General features: G+C 42.0%; 1 protein-coding gene across 2 annotated transcripts in view; it reads right to left on the bottom strand.

Annotated features, from left to right (window-relative positions):
* The window catches only part of ctnnbl1 (catenin, beta like 1), a 50319-nt gene extending 36493 nt beyond the window's left edge, over nt 1–13826 (bottom strand). Inside the window, exons 1-9 of one of the 2 annotated variants that reach the window (XM_079178519.1) lie at nt 13709–13826; nt 12728–12958; nt 10415–10521; nt 9995–10134; nt 8656–8753; nt 5641–5734; nt 2374–2465; nt 1875–1947; nt 285–343 (exon numbers count right to left, since the gene is read on the bottom strand). In XM_079178519.1, the coding sequence (XP_079034645.1) occupies nt 285–343; nt 1875–1947; nt 2374–2465; nt 5641–5734; nt 8656–8753; nt 9995–10134; nt 10415–10521; nt 12728–12958; nt 13709–13738 (924 nt within the window). In that variant the 5' untranslated portion in view covers nt 13739–13826. The remainder of the gene's footprint in view (nt 1–284; nt 344–1874; nt 1948–2373; nt 2466–5640; nt 5735–8655; nt 8754–9994; nt 10135–10414; nt 10522–12727; nt 12959–13708) is intronic. The other variant, XM_079178520.1, reaches the window with a different exon arrangement.
* Nucleotides 13827–14729: the final 903 nt, after the last annotated feature.

Below are 14729 nucleotides of genomic sequence, written 5' to 3'. Positions count from 1 at the left end.
TGCTATAATTAAGAGAACAGGAGGAGACAGTGTGGGAAAATGCACACAGCCACTACCAAAATGCTGGTTAATGAGAACTTAAGCTATAATTTGTATTTTTGCTTAGAATATGTACGAGTTTGGTTTATAGTGAGGCTGAAAGCAGGGTTAAAAATTGGCTTTGTGTTGGACTGGGCTTTATACTGCTCATGTTAAATCTTTGGTCTAGAAATGCTCATGTTTGAGAAACGACTGCGAGCTAAAGCAAACCGCGCATTCAAAATAGAGGAAAAGCTAAATCTTACAGATAGTTGCTGCAGTAACACATCAATGCCATCCATCTCTCCCAATAACTCTCTGGTATCTGTGGAGGAGAGAAGAAATGCAGACGGAGGAGGACTAAGAGATAAAAACGGAGTAACAGGACAACAGGGAGATTAAATTGAGATGGTTGCAAAAAAAATATATATATATATTTAAGGAGCGGAAGAGAGGACAGAAAACTGAGGGAAAAAAAAGGTTGAAGTGGATACATGAAGGAAAGAAAAAAAGGAAAGGACATAGAGGGAGGGAATGACAGAAGCGCTACAGAGACATTCAATGAGCATGAACAATGACAAACACATCAGTTACCAAGGACCTTCAGAGAGAAAACCAGGGCGCTGAAAAATATATATCCACACAAGGTATTCCACCCAGGCACGAGTATTAAAATGTGTTTTTTAAAGTTACACGACACAATTCGTCTTCCTAGTGGCTTGAAAATGCTGTGAATCCCAAATGTCTTCAATTTAAGGTCGTCAGAACCCAGAAATCCTGTAAATTGACATCAGGAAGAGGCGCGGCGTACACCCGTGTTCACAATATTTGGTGCTTTGCATTTATGACTTCCTCTAGGCAGTGAAGCGTTCATAACATAAAGTAGAATGTAATGTGAAAAATGTGGTGAATCTTCAGGGATAGTTAATCAGTCAGGCTGAGACGCAGCTCTCAGTCGCAGCAGCACTGGTTCATATTCTTACATGTAAACCCTTCAGAGTGGAGTTTAAAGTCGAATTTGACAGCAGGAAGCGATAATTACATTCAAATTAGCACATCAATGACGTTGTCATTTTCCTAATACGAGCAGAGTGATTGGCCTTATTCTTACTTCAAGACACTGACAGTAATAGAATAGGGAACATTATTCATGCGAGTGAGTTTCCTTTGAGAAAAAAAAATAACTTTTTGGTGAAATTTTATTTTGTATTTGAAGGGCAGGAGGATGAATAAAGGCAGAAGAGGAAGAGAATGAGTGTAAAATGAGACACGACTCCCACTGAATATCAATATGGCTTGTACCATTAGTGAGAACCCATCCAAGGGCCTGATAGTCCTGTGGCTACCTGAGGCTTTACAGGGTTTTAGTCAGGGGGGGAGAAGACACATACACAAGGAGAGAGGAAGACGAGGAGAGAGAGAGGAAGACTGAGGAGGGAGTGGGAGAAAGAGGATTGGAAGAAAGGAGACAAAGGGGAACATGAAATGGAATATGAAATCAAAGAGTGATTGAAGAAAATGACAAAAAGAAAAGGTCAGGAACAAGAGAGGAAAGAAAAGGACAAAGGAAGTGACCGGAAGAGGAAACTGAATTGAGAGACAGGAGTGGTAGAACGAGAGAGATGGAAAGGACACAAAAAGGAAAGGAGGCAAGAGGGGAGGAACAGACAGAGGAAAGGTTGAAAGAGAATAAGAATAATCCAAGACGGATAGAAAGAGAAAGGAAAGAATAGAGGACGCGAAGAACTAATGAAGGGGCAGTGCATTTTGTGTCGCTTTGAGAAAGCTGAGAGGTGAAGTGGAAGATAAACGAACATCGTTTGGAAGCCACAAAGCATTTAGTGAGGCACACTTACTGTCATTGTTTTGCAGCAAGATGGCCAGGATTTCACTGCAGTACAACTTGTTAGCATCAAACGGCATCTTTGCCTGAGAGGGAAAGAGACCAAATTCCAATTACCACTCATCTTAAGAAACTCTGTTCTCCAGAGTTTAAGAAAATAGTCTTGTCTTCTACAACTAAATATGCATCTTTTTTATTTTTTACCATAAGCAGAGATTGTATTTAGTGGTGGCGTAAAGCAATAACTTCTGGATCACATCGTTTTTACAAGTTATCTGCAAACTAATTAACATTAGCTAAAAAACATTTCAGTATTCATAACAAAGTTGAAAATGTGTTTGCTTCGGAAATGACTGAGTAAATGTAGCTATAGCACAATAATCTCCACCATAAAGATGACTTAAAACAGTGAATAGATTCTCAATATTTGCGGATACATTTTCAGTCAGTCGACTAAGTGATTAATTGACTTATCGTTGCAGCTCTAAAAATGTTGTCTGCCACATCCTCACCTTGATTCTCTTGAGCAGCCACTGCATGAGTCCCTGCTGAGCTGCCTCGGTGCACAGGCCCGGTCTGAACTCGGACATGTTTTCCGTGATCGCTGAGGAAGACGTGACATCAGAAAATCAAACTTCAACGCGTCATGTTCGGTGTCTGCCCCGAGCGAGTCAATATAAACTTAGCCGCTACGTGGACAGCGCTGTCACCGAGACTGAGCATTTCCTGACAGAGATCAAATATCGCCATGACGTGACTGATCCCCACTAAAGAAATTTCATTTCTCAATGTCATCAATGTGTTTCAACTATCTGGGAAAAAAAAGAGCACCGATCGTTGTCAGCATATATCCTCAGCTGAGGTATTGGACAGAAAACTGCTCAGACACTACTGGTTAGCTGTCAGACTTAAAAACTTTACACACCGGAGGTGGGTTTTTTCTGTGCCATTAATGCATATACACATAATCATTTCTTGAACTGTTGTTTGTATATCACGTGGCGAAGAAGGAAAAAAAAAAAAAATGTTGGAACTTGATTTTTCTGAACTCTAGCACCGCGAATAAAGACATCAGCCAATCAAGTTGTGCAGAACAGGCTGAGTTGCGGCCATAGACTGTATATAAGAAGTGGACGTCGTCATCGTCGTTATGAAGCCTGGATTCAAGTGAGGAGTAGAGTCATTTTCTCATAGACTTCTATACAATCAGACTTCTTTTAGCAACCAGAGGAGTCGCCCCCTGCTGGCCAATCGGGAGAATGCAGGTTTAAGGCACTTCCGCATCGGCTTCAATCGGCAGAACCGGAGGTTGGCGCTTGGTTGCGCCAATATTTATGAAACAATAACGCGTAGGCTCTGTAGTCTGAACAAAAATGGCAACCTTTATTATTCCTTTCAACCTTGACAAAGACAGCGCCATGGATGTATAAAGAGAACTGGACACAGCGTTAGAGGTAGGCCCCCGTTTATTGAGATGAAAGTTGCTCCGTTCGCCTTCCGTTCTTACCTTGTTATATTCGCAGGCAAGTATTTTGAATTTTCGTGTCGTATATTGGTCACGCCCCCGGTGTTTAAAGGCCTGTTTTCTGTACATTAGTCTATGACTGTCACACATGACATGCTCGACAGGTTGCATGTAAAGACTATAACCTGGGGTAATGCGTGTTGTGGAATTTTCAGCATGAGAGATGCATGATTAATGCAGAGAGGAAAGTCAAATTACCCAAAAGCAGACTAATCAGAAGAAAAACACATTCTTCAACTTGTGTTTTGTTTATGTTTGTATAGTCTTTAATCAACGTCAAAAGTCAGTCACGAGTTAACATATACACAGATGCTATGCAAGCACACTTTGAAGGGGAAGAACTGTGTAATACAACAGTCATCTTTTATATAGAGGTTCTGTCTGGGTCCCGTCCCAGCTACTTCTAATATTATCTATATCAGAAAGCTGTCTCTGCCACATGATATCTCTATCAGAGCAGACTGCAGCAGAAGGGGACCAAGAGAGAGAGAGAGAGAGAGAGAGAGAGACTGTGGTGATGAAGAAGAGGGAAGGAGAAGAAGAAAAACCAAGGGGCTGGAGGGGAGGCAAATAAAGGGAGAGGAAAAGCAGAAGGGAGGCAAACGGGTGGGAAGACAATTCATAGACGAGGGACAGAAAGCTGAGGGAATGAGGGAAAGTGACAACGGCACAACACACATGGTAGAAAGTTGGACGAGCATAAAAAGGAAAAAAAGTACAAAAGAGCAACATTTGGAGAGAGGGGCGGCAGTTGATAGAGAGATGATGAGAGAACGAAACAGAGGAGAGGATGGAGAGACGCTGAGGGAGAGAGAGGAAGGGCCTTTATCAGTGATTCAAACGGAGCAGACAGACAGCGTCCTGGTGGACAGCAGGCTCACAGCAGAGAGCAGCCAAGGCAGACAAAAGGCTTATTCAAGCTTGGAGAGCTCCCTTGATAACACACACACACACACACACAAACTTGAATAGAAGCTGCACAAGCACTGCTCTTTCGATATAAGCCACACTCGCACACAGAGCCGAATACGCACACCTAAACAGCCCTCCTGACACTCGGCCTCAATCTGGCAACGAAGAAGAAGAAAAAAAAGAATCATCTCAGTAGACTCGTTCAACACATAAAAGAGCTGAGAGGCACAAAAGTGGAATTCATGCAGAGGCCGTGACTTCTCAAACTAGCTGCTGGCCCCCGAGCCCTCTGCTAGCCCCTCCTGTCTACATTTAGTGCTGCCACAAACACAGATTGTGATTCTCCACAACTAACAGTATACAGTTCATGCCACCAACACAATGAAATGGAGACCCAGACAGCTGGGGGACCAACTGTTAAAGCTTAAAGAATACAATAAAGTTAGTTTGTCTAATGTCAAACACAAGTACAGGCGAAGAGAAGAGAAGAGTTTCTGCAGCACCTGCAGTGAATTTTGCCCCAGATTTGTTTCAAATATTTGTACCACGTGCTCTGAATATAATGCACTGAGAGCATCTTCTGGTTTAGTTCATTTGAGGTCACGTTGCTCGTAGGAACTCGGCCGGCTCGTTTTGCTGCTGAAATGCGTGTATGTGTAGATTATATAGATTCCAAATTCAGAGCACATCCATGATTGAGGAATTGCTCTCAACATGGCGAATGCTGAGCCGGCAGATAGAAGCTGACGGTGCGTACGACAGCAACAGTGCTGACGGAGCTAAAAGTCTTTACCTTGGGTGGGAAGCGGAGGGTGAGCGTTAGCTGTAACCGCCCTATGGTCCGTGCGGAGCGGCGGAGATTAGCCAGCCAGTGGGACTACCACCATGCACTAGTTAGGTTTAGGAAAACATACCGACTCAGGTTAAGAAAAGATCGTCGTAACTACACTACGCAAGTTAAGTGACAAATAAATCAACATTGACTTCTCGTTTCACATGAGGAAGGAACAGCGGTCTCTTGTTGTTTGAAGACACTGTTAGGTAGTGTGGCAAAAAGAAATCTAGCTAATATTTATGAAAGACCAATAGCTTAACAATGTACCACGTACAGACCATAATATCTTCACTGCATCTCAGTCCAGCCAACTGGGTTCCAGAATATGGAACTACTTTGCTTCCAAAGACACAACATGACATTGTGTTGCTTTTGTTCAATATAAATCCAGTACATACGGGTTTTTTTGGAGGATAAAAACTACACAGGATATTTGTTTATGTTGATGTCAGTTGGCTTTAGGACAGACGGCGTCATTGTTAAGGCCTTGGTGTAACATTTCCTTACCCAGTGTGTTATAGATGCCATCAGCCTCCTCCTTCACCTGCTCATCCAGCCGCTCCATATTCTGCACCAGTAAGGCCACCACCTGACCCTCCAACTGCAGACACAGAAAAGATCACGTTCAAGTCTGGCTTCTGAAACATTTCTGCACTTACAAAGCTCTTCCTGTATTCAAAAATGAAACTTACCCGACATCCCTCAACCCAAGCACCGTTACTTTCTCTCCTCGTGACTACTGTGTAATATGAAAAGTGACTGTTGGGGCACAGAAGACTTTATAAATATTTTCCCACTGCGTTGGAAGTCCATCAAGTGAGTCCTTGTCTTTATATTTTGCAACAGGATGTGATGTTTAAGAAAGAAGCATCGGCAGGGATGGAAAGCAAATGTTCTCTCCTCCGAAGTCCTGGCGGAAGAGGCTCGGTTCCTGTCTGAGCTCCTCTGAACGTGTCCAAGTGTTATCAGTCAAGTCAAGATTGGAGACTCTAAACTAAAGAGAGCTCGCGGGGTGCCGACTGGCTGGATAAAAGTATTATTACAGATGAAAGAAGAGGACAGTCGACACCGATTTATGAGCCACGGGAGACCCGTCGTGGATCACTTCGATTCATCTTATCAAGGATAGCACCTGGCCTTCTGGCAGCAAGGACAGAGGAGCTGGAGCTTACAGCAAAGGGGAGAGAGAAATGGGTCTAACCAAGCCTTGCTGCCCTGAAAACGTTTCCTTGGTGTGCGGTTTGTGGGGCGCTCCATGGTAAACGGACATATATATATATCTATATCTATATATATATATATATATATATATATATATATATATATATATATATATATATATATATATATATATATCTATATCTATATCTATATCTATATCTATATCTATATCTATAGATATAGATATAGATATAGATATAGATATAGATATAGATATATATATATATATATATAGATATAGATATAGATATAGATATAGATATAGATATATATATATATATATATATATATATATAGATATAGATATATATAGCATACATTCATTAACATCGGAAAAGGAAGCGTGGGCATTGGATTAAGTGCAGCGGACTTTGAGATGGTCACTGCCCCACGGCCGACCAACCAGCCGGACCTGCCGGACCAAACGCCACCAAACTGGTCCAGGGAGGAGAGCCAAGATGGGAGCTAAGCTAACCCAGCTGGAACATAAGGCGACTCCACTACCCAGCATGCTCCTGGCTGTCTGATGTACGATCGCAGAACAATAAGATAGATGAAATAAGACATCAGGCGAAACCAGCAGCGGGAGGTGGGTGACTGTTACATCTTTACAGGGACCTTACTCAATCGCTGCATCCCGGATCAAGCTGCACTTGAGGGGCGGACAGCAGGACAGAGAACAGGACTCCGGGGGCAAGAGAGGAGGTGGAGTCTGTGTTGACATCATGATGCTTGGTGCTCAAACACAGTCAAAGTTGATGGAACAATGTTTTCTTGATGTCTCCTTATCATCATTAGATGTCGGGCCATATTATGTGCCAGGAGAATCGGTTTTGTTGCTGCGGTTTACATTCGTTATGATGCAAATCCCAAACAAACGCACTACAGGAATGCACTACGGTTTTCGTTCTGTTTTGGTCGTCATGTTTTTCTTGTGTTGCAAATGGGCTACAGCTGCATTTTGTTGTGCATCCCTGTGTTGCATAATGACAGTCCTTGAATCCTTGAAAATTACATATTATTTCAACACGAAAAAGCTAATCTAATTATGTCAGATGGTGATCAGATGGTCTAAGTTGTGTCTGCATCCTCAAGCACATGTATATTAAACAACCCTATAATAGATTTGAATGAGTTTGTGGAACCGGTGACAAACTGAAGATTTCTGTCGTTTGGAGCCAAACAGCTGCCAACTAGGCACTGCACGGGAAAATAAACTTGCATTGTAATTAGTTTTCTATGCAATATATATTGGGATATGAACAAATACAGGATCATTAACCCTCAATTTTGCAGGCCACATATTAAAGTTAAAGTAAACTCTATTTCTAAGCTCTAAAGAAAGGTTCCGCAGTGCCTTAACAGAATTAGTTGTGGTTATTAGATAAATAATGTGTTCCATAACACACTTATCATAATATTTCTATTTCATATATATCACTGTGTCCCTCACTGTAATGTCTTACACTTAAATACTGAATTAAAGATATATTAATATATGTAGTTAGAGAACTCGAAGACCATCAGACAAAACAGGCCATTCATTGTAGTGAGAAACAACTACCCTGATGAAGGCCACTGGGATGTCGCCTGGCACAAACTGTGACACGTTCAAGCCAAAGGATTCTTTGATTAAGTGTCACGGTGACGGCCTTGAAGGAGCAGGGGGCGCACGGTTCTTTCCTCCGTTATAGGAATATCAGCACATTATTGTTGTTTGACCTTTGTCTGTGTCGCTCTAAATGTCAGCTCACAGAGTGGGGTATCAAAGATCCTCCCTGGTTCATTGACAGCGCGACAGGCTCCGTGACAAAAAAAAAGGAGAGTGAGAGAGGTCTAGATGTACAGTAGAGAAGGAAAGACAGCGATAGAAGATGCTAAACATAGAGCTGATGCCAACAGACACAGCTGGAGGGTGACAGAGAAGAGCTGTAGATAACTGAAACGTGTGAGAGGAGTAGCTATAATTATATGGTTGACATTAAACTTTGAAATTACTTTTTTTCTCCCTTGTGCCCCCGGTTAAATACAGTATGCTTCGGAAGTTAAACAATTTCTTTTTAAACATAATTCTACATCTAATAATAGTGTAGAAATAGTGTATGTGAATGACATCAGCTGACAGGAAGTAAACACGGCTCCAAGCCGTTGACTTGCAATTAAATTCCATCAGACCGGTCTATGCTGTTAATTAACCCCCTGTGCCTTGTTTGGATGCCAGAGTCTAGAAAGTTAAGCATTCAGTCCACAAAGTGCTGCTTCATCAACACCATTAAAGACGGATGTAAATACTCAACTCACCAGAGCGTCGATGAGAACCTCGGCACCTTCCTCGCTCTCCTGCAGGGTGTCGATATCCGTCAGCTCCTGCAGCAGGTCCACCACTGCTATGGCAACATGTGGCTCAGGCTAAGGACTACAGCGCTGTGTTTGAAGAGCACTCCACCGATTTAGCAATGCACACCGAGAGCACTGTCAGACTCGCCATGAATGAAAAAGGGATAAAAATAGAGCAGAGCAGCACTCTTCTTCCTGGTCAAGCCTTAATTACCCACAATGCAACCACTGACAGATCAGTTGGATAATGAACCTATCAGAGCTGCTAAATATAATTCAGCCATCGTTAATTCTTTTAATTTACACCTGGCCAAAATGTCTTTCATGAGTTTTGTGTTTTATTTGGGATCGGTCGCATGTGTGCATGCGTCCATGAGTGAGTGAGTGAGTGTGTACCTCTGTGTCTGTCCACGGCTACTCTCGCATTCTGCTGCAGCAAACTGCATCATATTTTATTGCCTGGTTTACATTGCAGTTGACTTTCTGCTGACTCGTCAACCTCTACTCTTAACAGGCCCACAGCCGGTAGGGGTCACGAGTGTTTATACAGCTGAGAGCGTCTTTGACCCCCCCCCCCTCCCTCTGCGCCCACAATAACCGTTTTGCATTGTGTGCTAACAGCTAACGGAGCGGACAGCGTGTTTGTCTCACAGCTAATAGAACTCCCAGTACACACACTGCAGTACCTCACCATAACTCAGCTGCTGCTAAGTGGGAAAAGACAGCTTGATGAGTATAATTTAGTATTTGGCAAGATTTTACGAAGTGTATTATACGACGTCTTCAAGTTGATTGCTTGCATACATCGCCACTTTTTTGGGGCTTGAATGAAGTGTGATTTACGAGGCCTTACAGCCCATTGTTGTCTAGACCTGGAGTTCGCCCATTGTGGGTTGTATTCATTCAATAACACAATACAGCAGTGGTCGTTGCAGACACACCTGGCGGAGATCCGCACTCTACTTTATTTAATTCTACCCAATTTTCTTTTGAATGTTTCCTTTGTTCCCTCTATTGTTAGCTCGTGTAAATTGTGTATCATTTTGTAAAATGTACAAATACATTTCATAGTTATAATGAAAGTTAATTATGATATCATAATTACAGGATGAGGCTGGCAATATTCCCTATTTTGCACTGTAAACAAATACCACGAGAAGACATACACCAACAATGTGTTAGTCCATCTCTCACACTTTCTGACTCCGCTAACCCGTATGTGGCTCCCAGCCCCAAACCTTATCTTTGTAAAGAGGTAAAACATATACACAGTATAAAGTTTCATTCTGAAGTGAAAGGATATCAGTGTTTTCATGACTGAGGAGGCTCAGCAGGGAGTGGACGGCGTTAAGCTCCACCAGCAGGTGGTAGAGGTCTGGCATTGTTGCGATCACGTGCATTTCCTGGATAATGTCGTTCAGATCCAGCTCCGTCTCCATGAACCTGGTTTAAGAAGCAAGACATTTTGGTAATCATGTTAGCATTCTACGTTACCATTAATCTTAAAGTGCAGTAGAGGAATTTGGTTATTATAAGTGCTTGACTGCTGTTTTTTTTTAATACATTTCATTTTGGGGATAGTGAGGCACACAGGTATAGATTTACCAGAACATGTGGAAAATGTATTCACATACAGAATATCAGTAATTGAAATTAGTTTTAATGACGTCCTCATATACAAACATGACAGCAAAACATTGTGAACAGTCAGTAATGAGCTTACTTCTCTGGGTTGTCCGGAAACTTAATCCTCAATTCCTGATTTTTGTACGACCTTTTCTCAAAGGTCAGGATCATTTTCTTCACTGAACTCTCGTCCACGGGCTCTGCCTGTGTCATTAGAACATAAAGGGAAGGAGAAGGGAGGGAAAGATTTAACAGGGATGACGGAGAGGAAGGAAAAAAAAAACAACCTTTAACACATTAAAGCAATGAACGGGCCCTGGCACCTCCTCTCACGTTGGGGGTATTGGCAGGACGCCTGTTGACGTGACCAGGCACAACAACACAGGAACTCTGTTAAATGCAATGACGGCTCCCGCAAGAGCCTGCGACAAACGGTTTATGAGTTGTGAAAGGGGCGGGGCTGAAGTAGAGGGGCGGGGCAAATGTCACGGTTGTTAGAAGAAAAATCAAGATTATTATAACTTTTCATCGTAACGGTGATCAGATTGTCCTGACAAAATCTGAAGTCGATCTGATCATATCTGGAGGAGTTAAAGTGCAGCGCCGTAAAAAGAGGGAAAAAAAGATGTAAAATTCAAGATGGCCCACTTTGTTTTTTTGGGTTTACGATAAACATCCAGGAGACTTGTTGTCTCCACATGTTACATACACCAACCAAATATCATAGATCTAGGTGATCAAGACCCAAATCAGATGTACATTTTCACTACTTCTAATGTCTGCTAAATTGCATGAGTCTTCCAGCAGGGTATCCAGAGGGGTATCTTTTTAAAGTGCTGTGCTTTGTCAGGTCAACAACTCCTGCATGTTCCTCAGTAACCACACCTGTCTTTCAGTGTTCAACAATGCAATACATTTCTAGAAATAATAATATTAATTTCAATACTGCCTGGTTGGTGCTAAGACATTATTTATGGTCACCCTAATTATGAGGGTGGAGCAGAGTAGTAATTGGGGGAGCGTGAAAGCATTTCACTAGAAGAAGAAGAATGCATTTGACCGCCTGATGGCTTAAAAGCCTGCAAAGTGTTGGAGAGATAATAACTGGTTTGGAAATTACAATTGTCTGACATTACGGAACAGTGCAGCACTTTCCTCTCAGTGGCTCTTGACACCTGAAAAGGCTGCAGTGTCGGATAATTTGAACATGATAATAGATGTTCAGTTTTCTAATGGAATAAAATAACGTGTCGACACCAGTACTGACAACGGGTTATTTTTGACCTGAAGTAACCACAAAGAAACTTTCCTGGTCCTGATCCACAGATTGTTCACTGTTCTAGTGCTGTAGTAGTGCTGTGCAATATGACCAAAAATGTATATCACGGTATTTGCACGGTATATCACGGTATTCTTTTCAAACTCATACACCTCTCCATAAGGCCAAGTGAGCGGAAGAGAAACACCTTTATTTCAATGTTTTCGCAGTACTGGTTTAGGAATGCGGACTTTTCAGCAATTTCAATTGTTAAAATTGACCAGAGATATTTGACTTTCACACATGGATTCTCATGAGATCTGCTCTATGATGTCTTTCCTTGTTTCTCCTCCCTGTGTCACGGTGTGGGTACATCTCACTGGAGTAAGGAAACGTTTCAGAATACCCTTATTTGATTGGCTAAACTGCATCACGTGACGTGACGTGACTGTTGTGCTAGCAGGCGAGTGAGCTGTACCCAGCATGCAGTTCGGCGGTGAAATTATATAAATGTACAATTATTAGTGTTACAAATTGTTTCTGTGTCACAAACTGTTGTGTCGTGGTGTTTTGCCCTGTTAAATAGCGTGGGTTGGCGTGGAAGTTGTGGGTTATTCATTGTTGTGTTATAAAGTTAGAACCATGATCAAGGGTCCCTCTCAATACATTTAATAGAACTAGCTCCGACTGTGACGCAAGCTGCGGCGAACAATGTATTTTGCCACCTGCTGAAGATTGACATTTGTTGATACACTGTGCTCCGGTATGACGGATTCATATCGTACGGGAAATTAATACCGGTATACCGCCCAGCACTATGCTGTAGTACTTGCAACTCTACTCAAATTGCAACAAGTGAACACTGATGAGTGACTTGGACTCAGGGCCGAAACAATCCATCCTTAATTTGAACCTGTGGATAATCTGAGGGAAAATAATGTAAATAATGTGTGCGCATCTTAATTTTTCGGGAGCCGACAGTGAAGGAGACTAGTAATTCCTGGAACACATTGTGCTGCACTTCAACACTGAAATAACACGGTTTAAAACTATGAACAACAGAGGAACTACCATTTAAAACAAAAAACATGGCACTTCGCAGAGAAACAAATGGAACAATTCTGTAATAATCACATAAATAATTGTACCCACCTCAGGTTCTTCTTCATCCTGGTCCATCAGTTTCTCCAGGATCCTCTTCTTGTCCCCAGTCAGCTCCTCGGTGTCCCTCATTTCGCCCCCTCCTTCCATTCCTGCTGCTTCCCGGTACCTGGCCAGCTCCCTGGCACTCAGCCCTTTCTGCTGCTTCCCCCCTCTGGAGTCCTCATCTCCTCCCGCTGCTCCTCCATCCTCCCCCCTGGGACGCTTTGCTCCTCTATCAGGCTGCCAGGTGAGAGGAGATGGAGAAATTTAAAGTTAATGATCGTACACAAGAATTTGGTCTGTTTGGTGACGTATGAATACAAAGAGGGATGTTGTTAAGGTCTTGAGACAACCACGGTGTAGCTCAAGTTAAATGTAGAGGAACTTAAAAGTAGACAGATATTCTGCCTAACATGTAATGCATGAGAATTCATTGGAGAAAAACAATTAAATGTAATCGTTTTATCCCACACGGAAGTCTCTCCATGAACAAGAGAGAACATGACTACAGAAGCTCTTTAAGGAAACACTGCATCGGGACCTTTCATGAATCATATTCACCTACTTCTTTGTTTCACATAAGTAAAGTACACCTTCCACACAGCAGCAGTTGACGTGTGAAGTCTATCTGCGTCTGTATGTAAACTAGTTTGGGCAACAACAACAAGCTGAAGTGTCAGAGTCGTAGCTACATTCATTCACTACATCCACACAGCAACCTGTCTACGCTAACTGCTAACGTTATCTATCGATAAACAAAACCTTGGTCTGCTATCATGCAGCGCTACACAAAGCTAACATACTTTAAATCACTGGCAGTTAACAATATGACTTAAACAGACAAAACAAAGCAGATAACGAGACTGAACTGAAGCCCGCTAGCGGCCACCAGTAAATGCTAGCAATGCTATTGCAAGCAGCCCACGAATGATAGAAGTTAAGGCTAGCTAGATTCGAGTTCCTCATTGGTGAGTGCAATAAAATGTCTACCTGATAGTTCAGAAGCTCTCCGACATCCATGTCACCTGGTTAAAAACCTAAACGTAAGAATGTTTTGCTCAAGCTCATGAAGGAAACAAGAGCGTAAGATGCACTTCAACAGTTAGCTATACGGCTAACAACAAGCTCTCCGTACGCACACACGCTTGCCGTAAAACGCCTATTTTCACTGTCGTAGCTAGTGACTGCCGTAAACATTGCCTGATACCCATGATATGATACATCCGTGATTTCAACTCATGATGAACCATTCACTTTTTTTTCTGTACATTTGGGACAAACATTAAGTCAGTCACTTTTTAATATATTTCTTTCAATAATAGAATAATAAAATGTCACATTATCTATTTTGTTTAAAGTTTATATGCACAGAAGTGCTTCAAGTTAGATTTCAAATCGGATTTACTTATCCTGAAAAATATCTGTGAACAAATAACAGCTTAGGCTATTCATGCTTTATGTGGAGACAGACTGGATTGAGATTTTACAGTCCAGTTTTGCCTCAGAGGATAACAGCTGTCACAACTCGGGTCTTGGTCTGTGACAGAAGGAGACACAGGAGCATGGACAACAACAAAGCAATTTATTTACTGCAGTAGTTCCGTGTTGCACAAGCCACGAGTCAGTGGGTCAAATCCCCATAACAGGTGGAACAGATGTGCCCAGATGTGTGTCATCTAATGATCCCTGACAAAAACAAGAGCAGGATACTAGCAGACAGGGCAGATGGTCCGCATACTGTTGAAGGGATTCATGCTATCTGTGACATGTGTGTTTATATTTAGTTTTGACTGGGGTGTGAATAATAATTAGTACAAGGCAAATTGATAAAAGTAAAACATAATACAATACAGCTGTGCGATAAATATCATTTTCGTGAAGTTTAAACTGTTCAGATTGACAGTTTCAGAGACAACTGCAATATACAGTAGTAGCTGTTAAATGTTTTTGTGAACTTTGTAACGTGTTACAGCTCCACTTATACCGTTTCAGAAATGATTCTGTCAATTAT

Source organism: Pholis gunnellus, assembly GCF_910591455.1.
Source record: "Pholis gunnellus genome assembly, chromosome: 2".
In the NCBI taxonomy this organism is placed as follows: domain Eukaryota; kingdom Metazoa; phylum Chordata; class Actinopteri; order Perciformes; family Pholidae; genus Pholis; species Pholis gunnellus.
The sequence above is the reverse complement of the archived record's forward strand: the minus strand, read 5'-3'. Positions and strand labels throughout refer to the sequence as shown.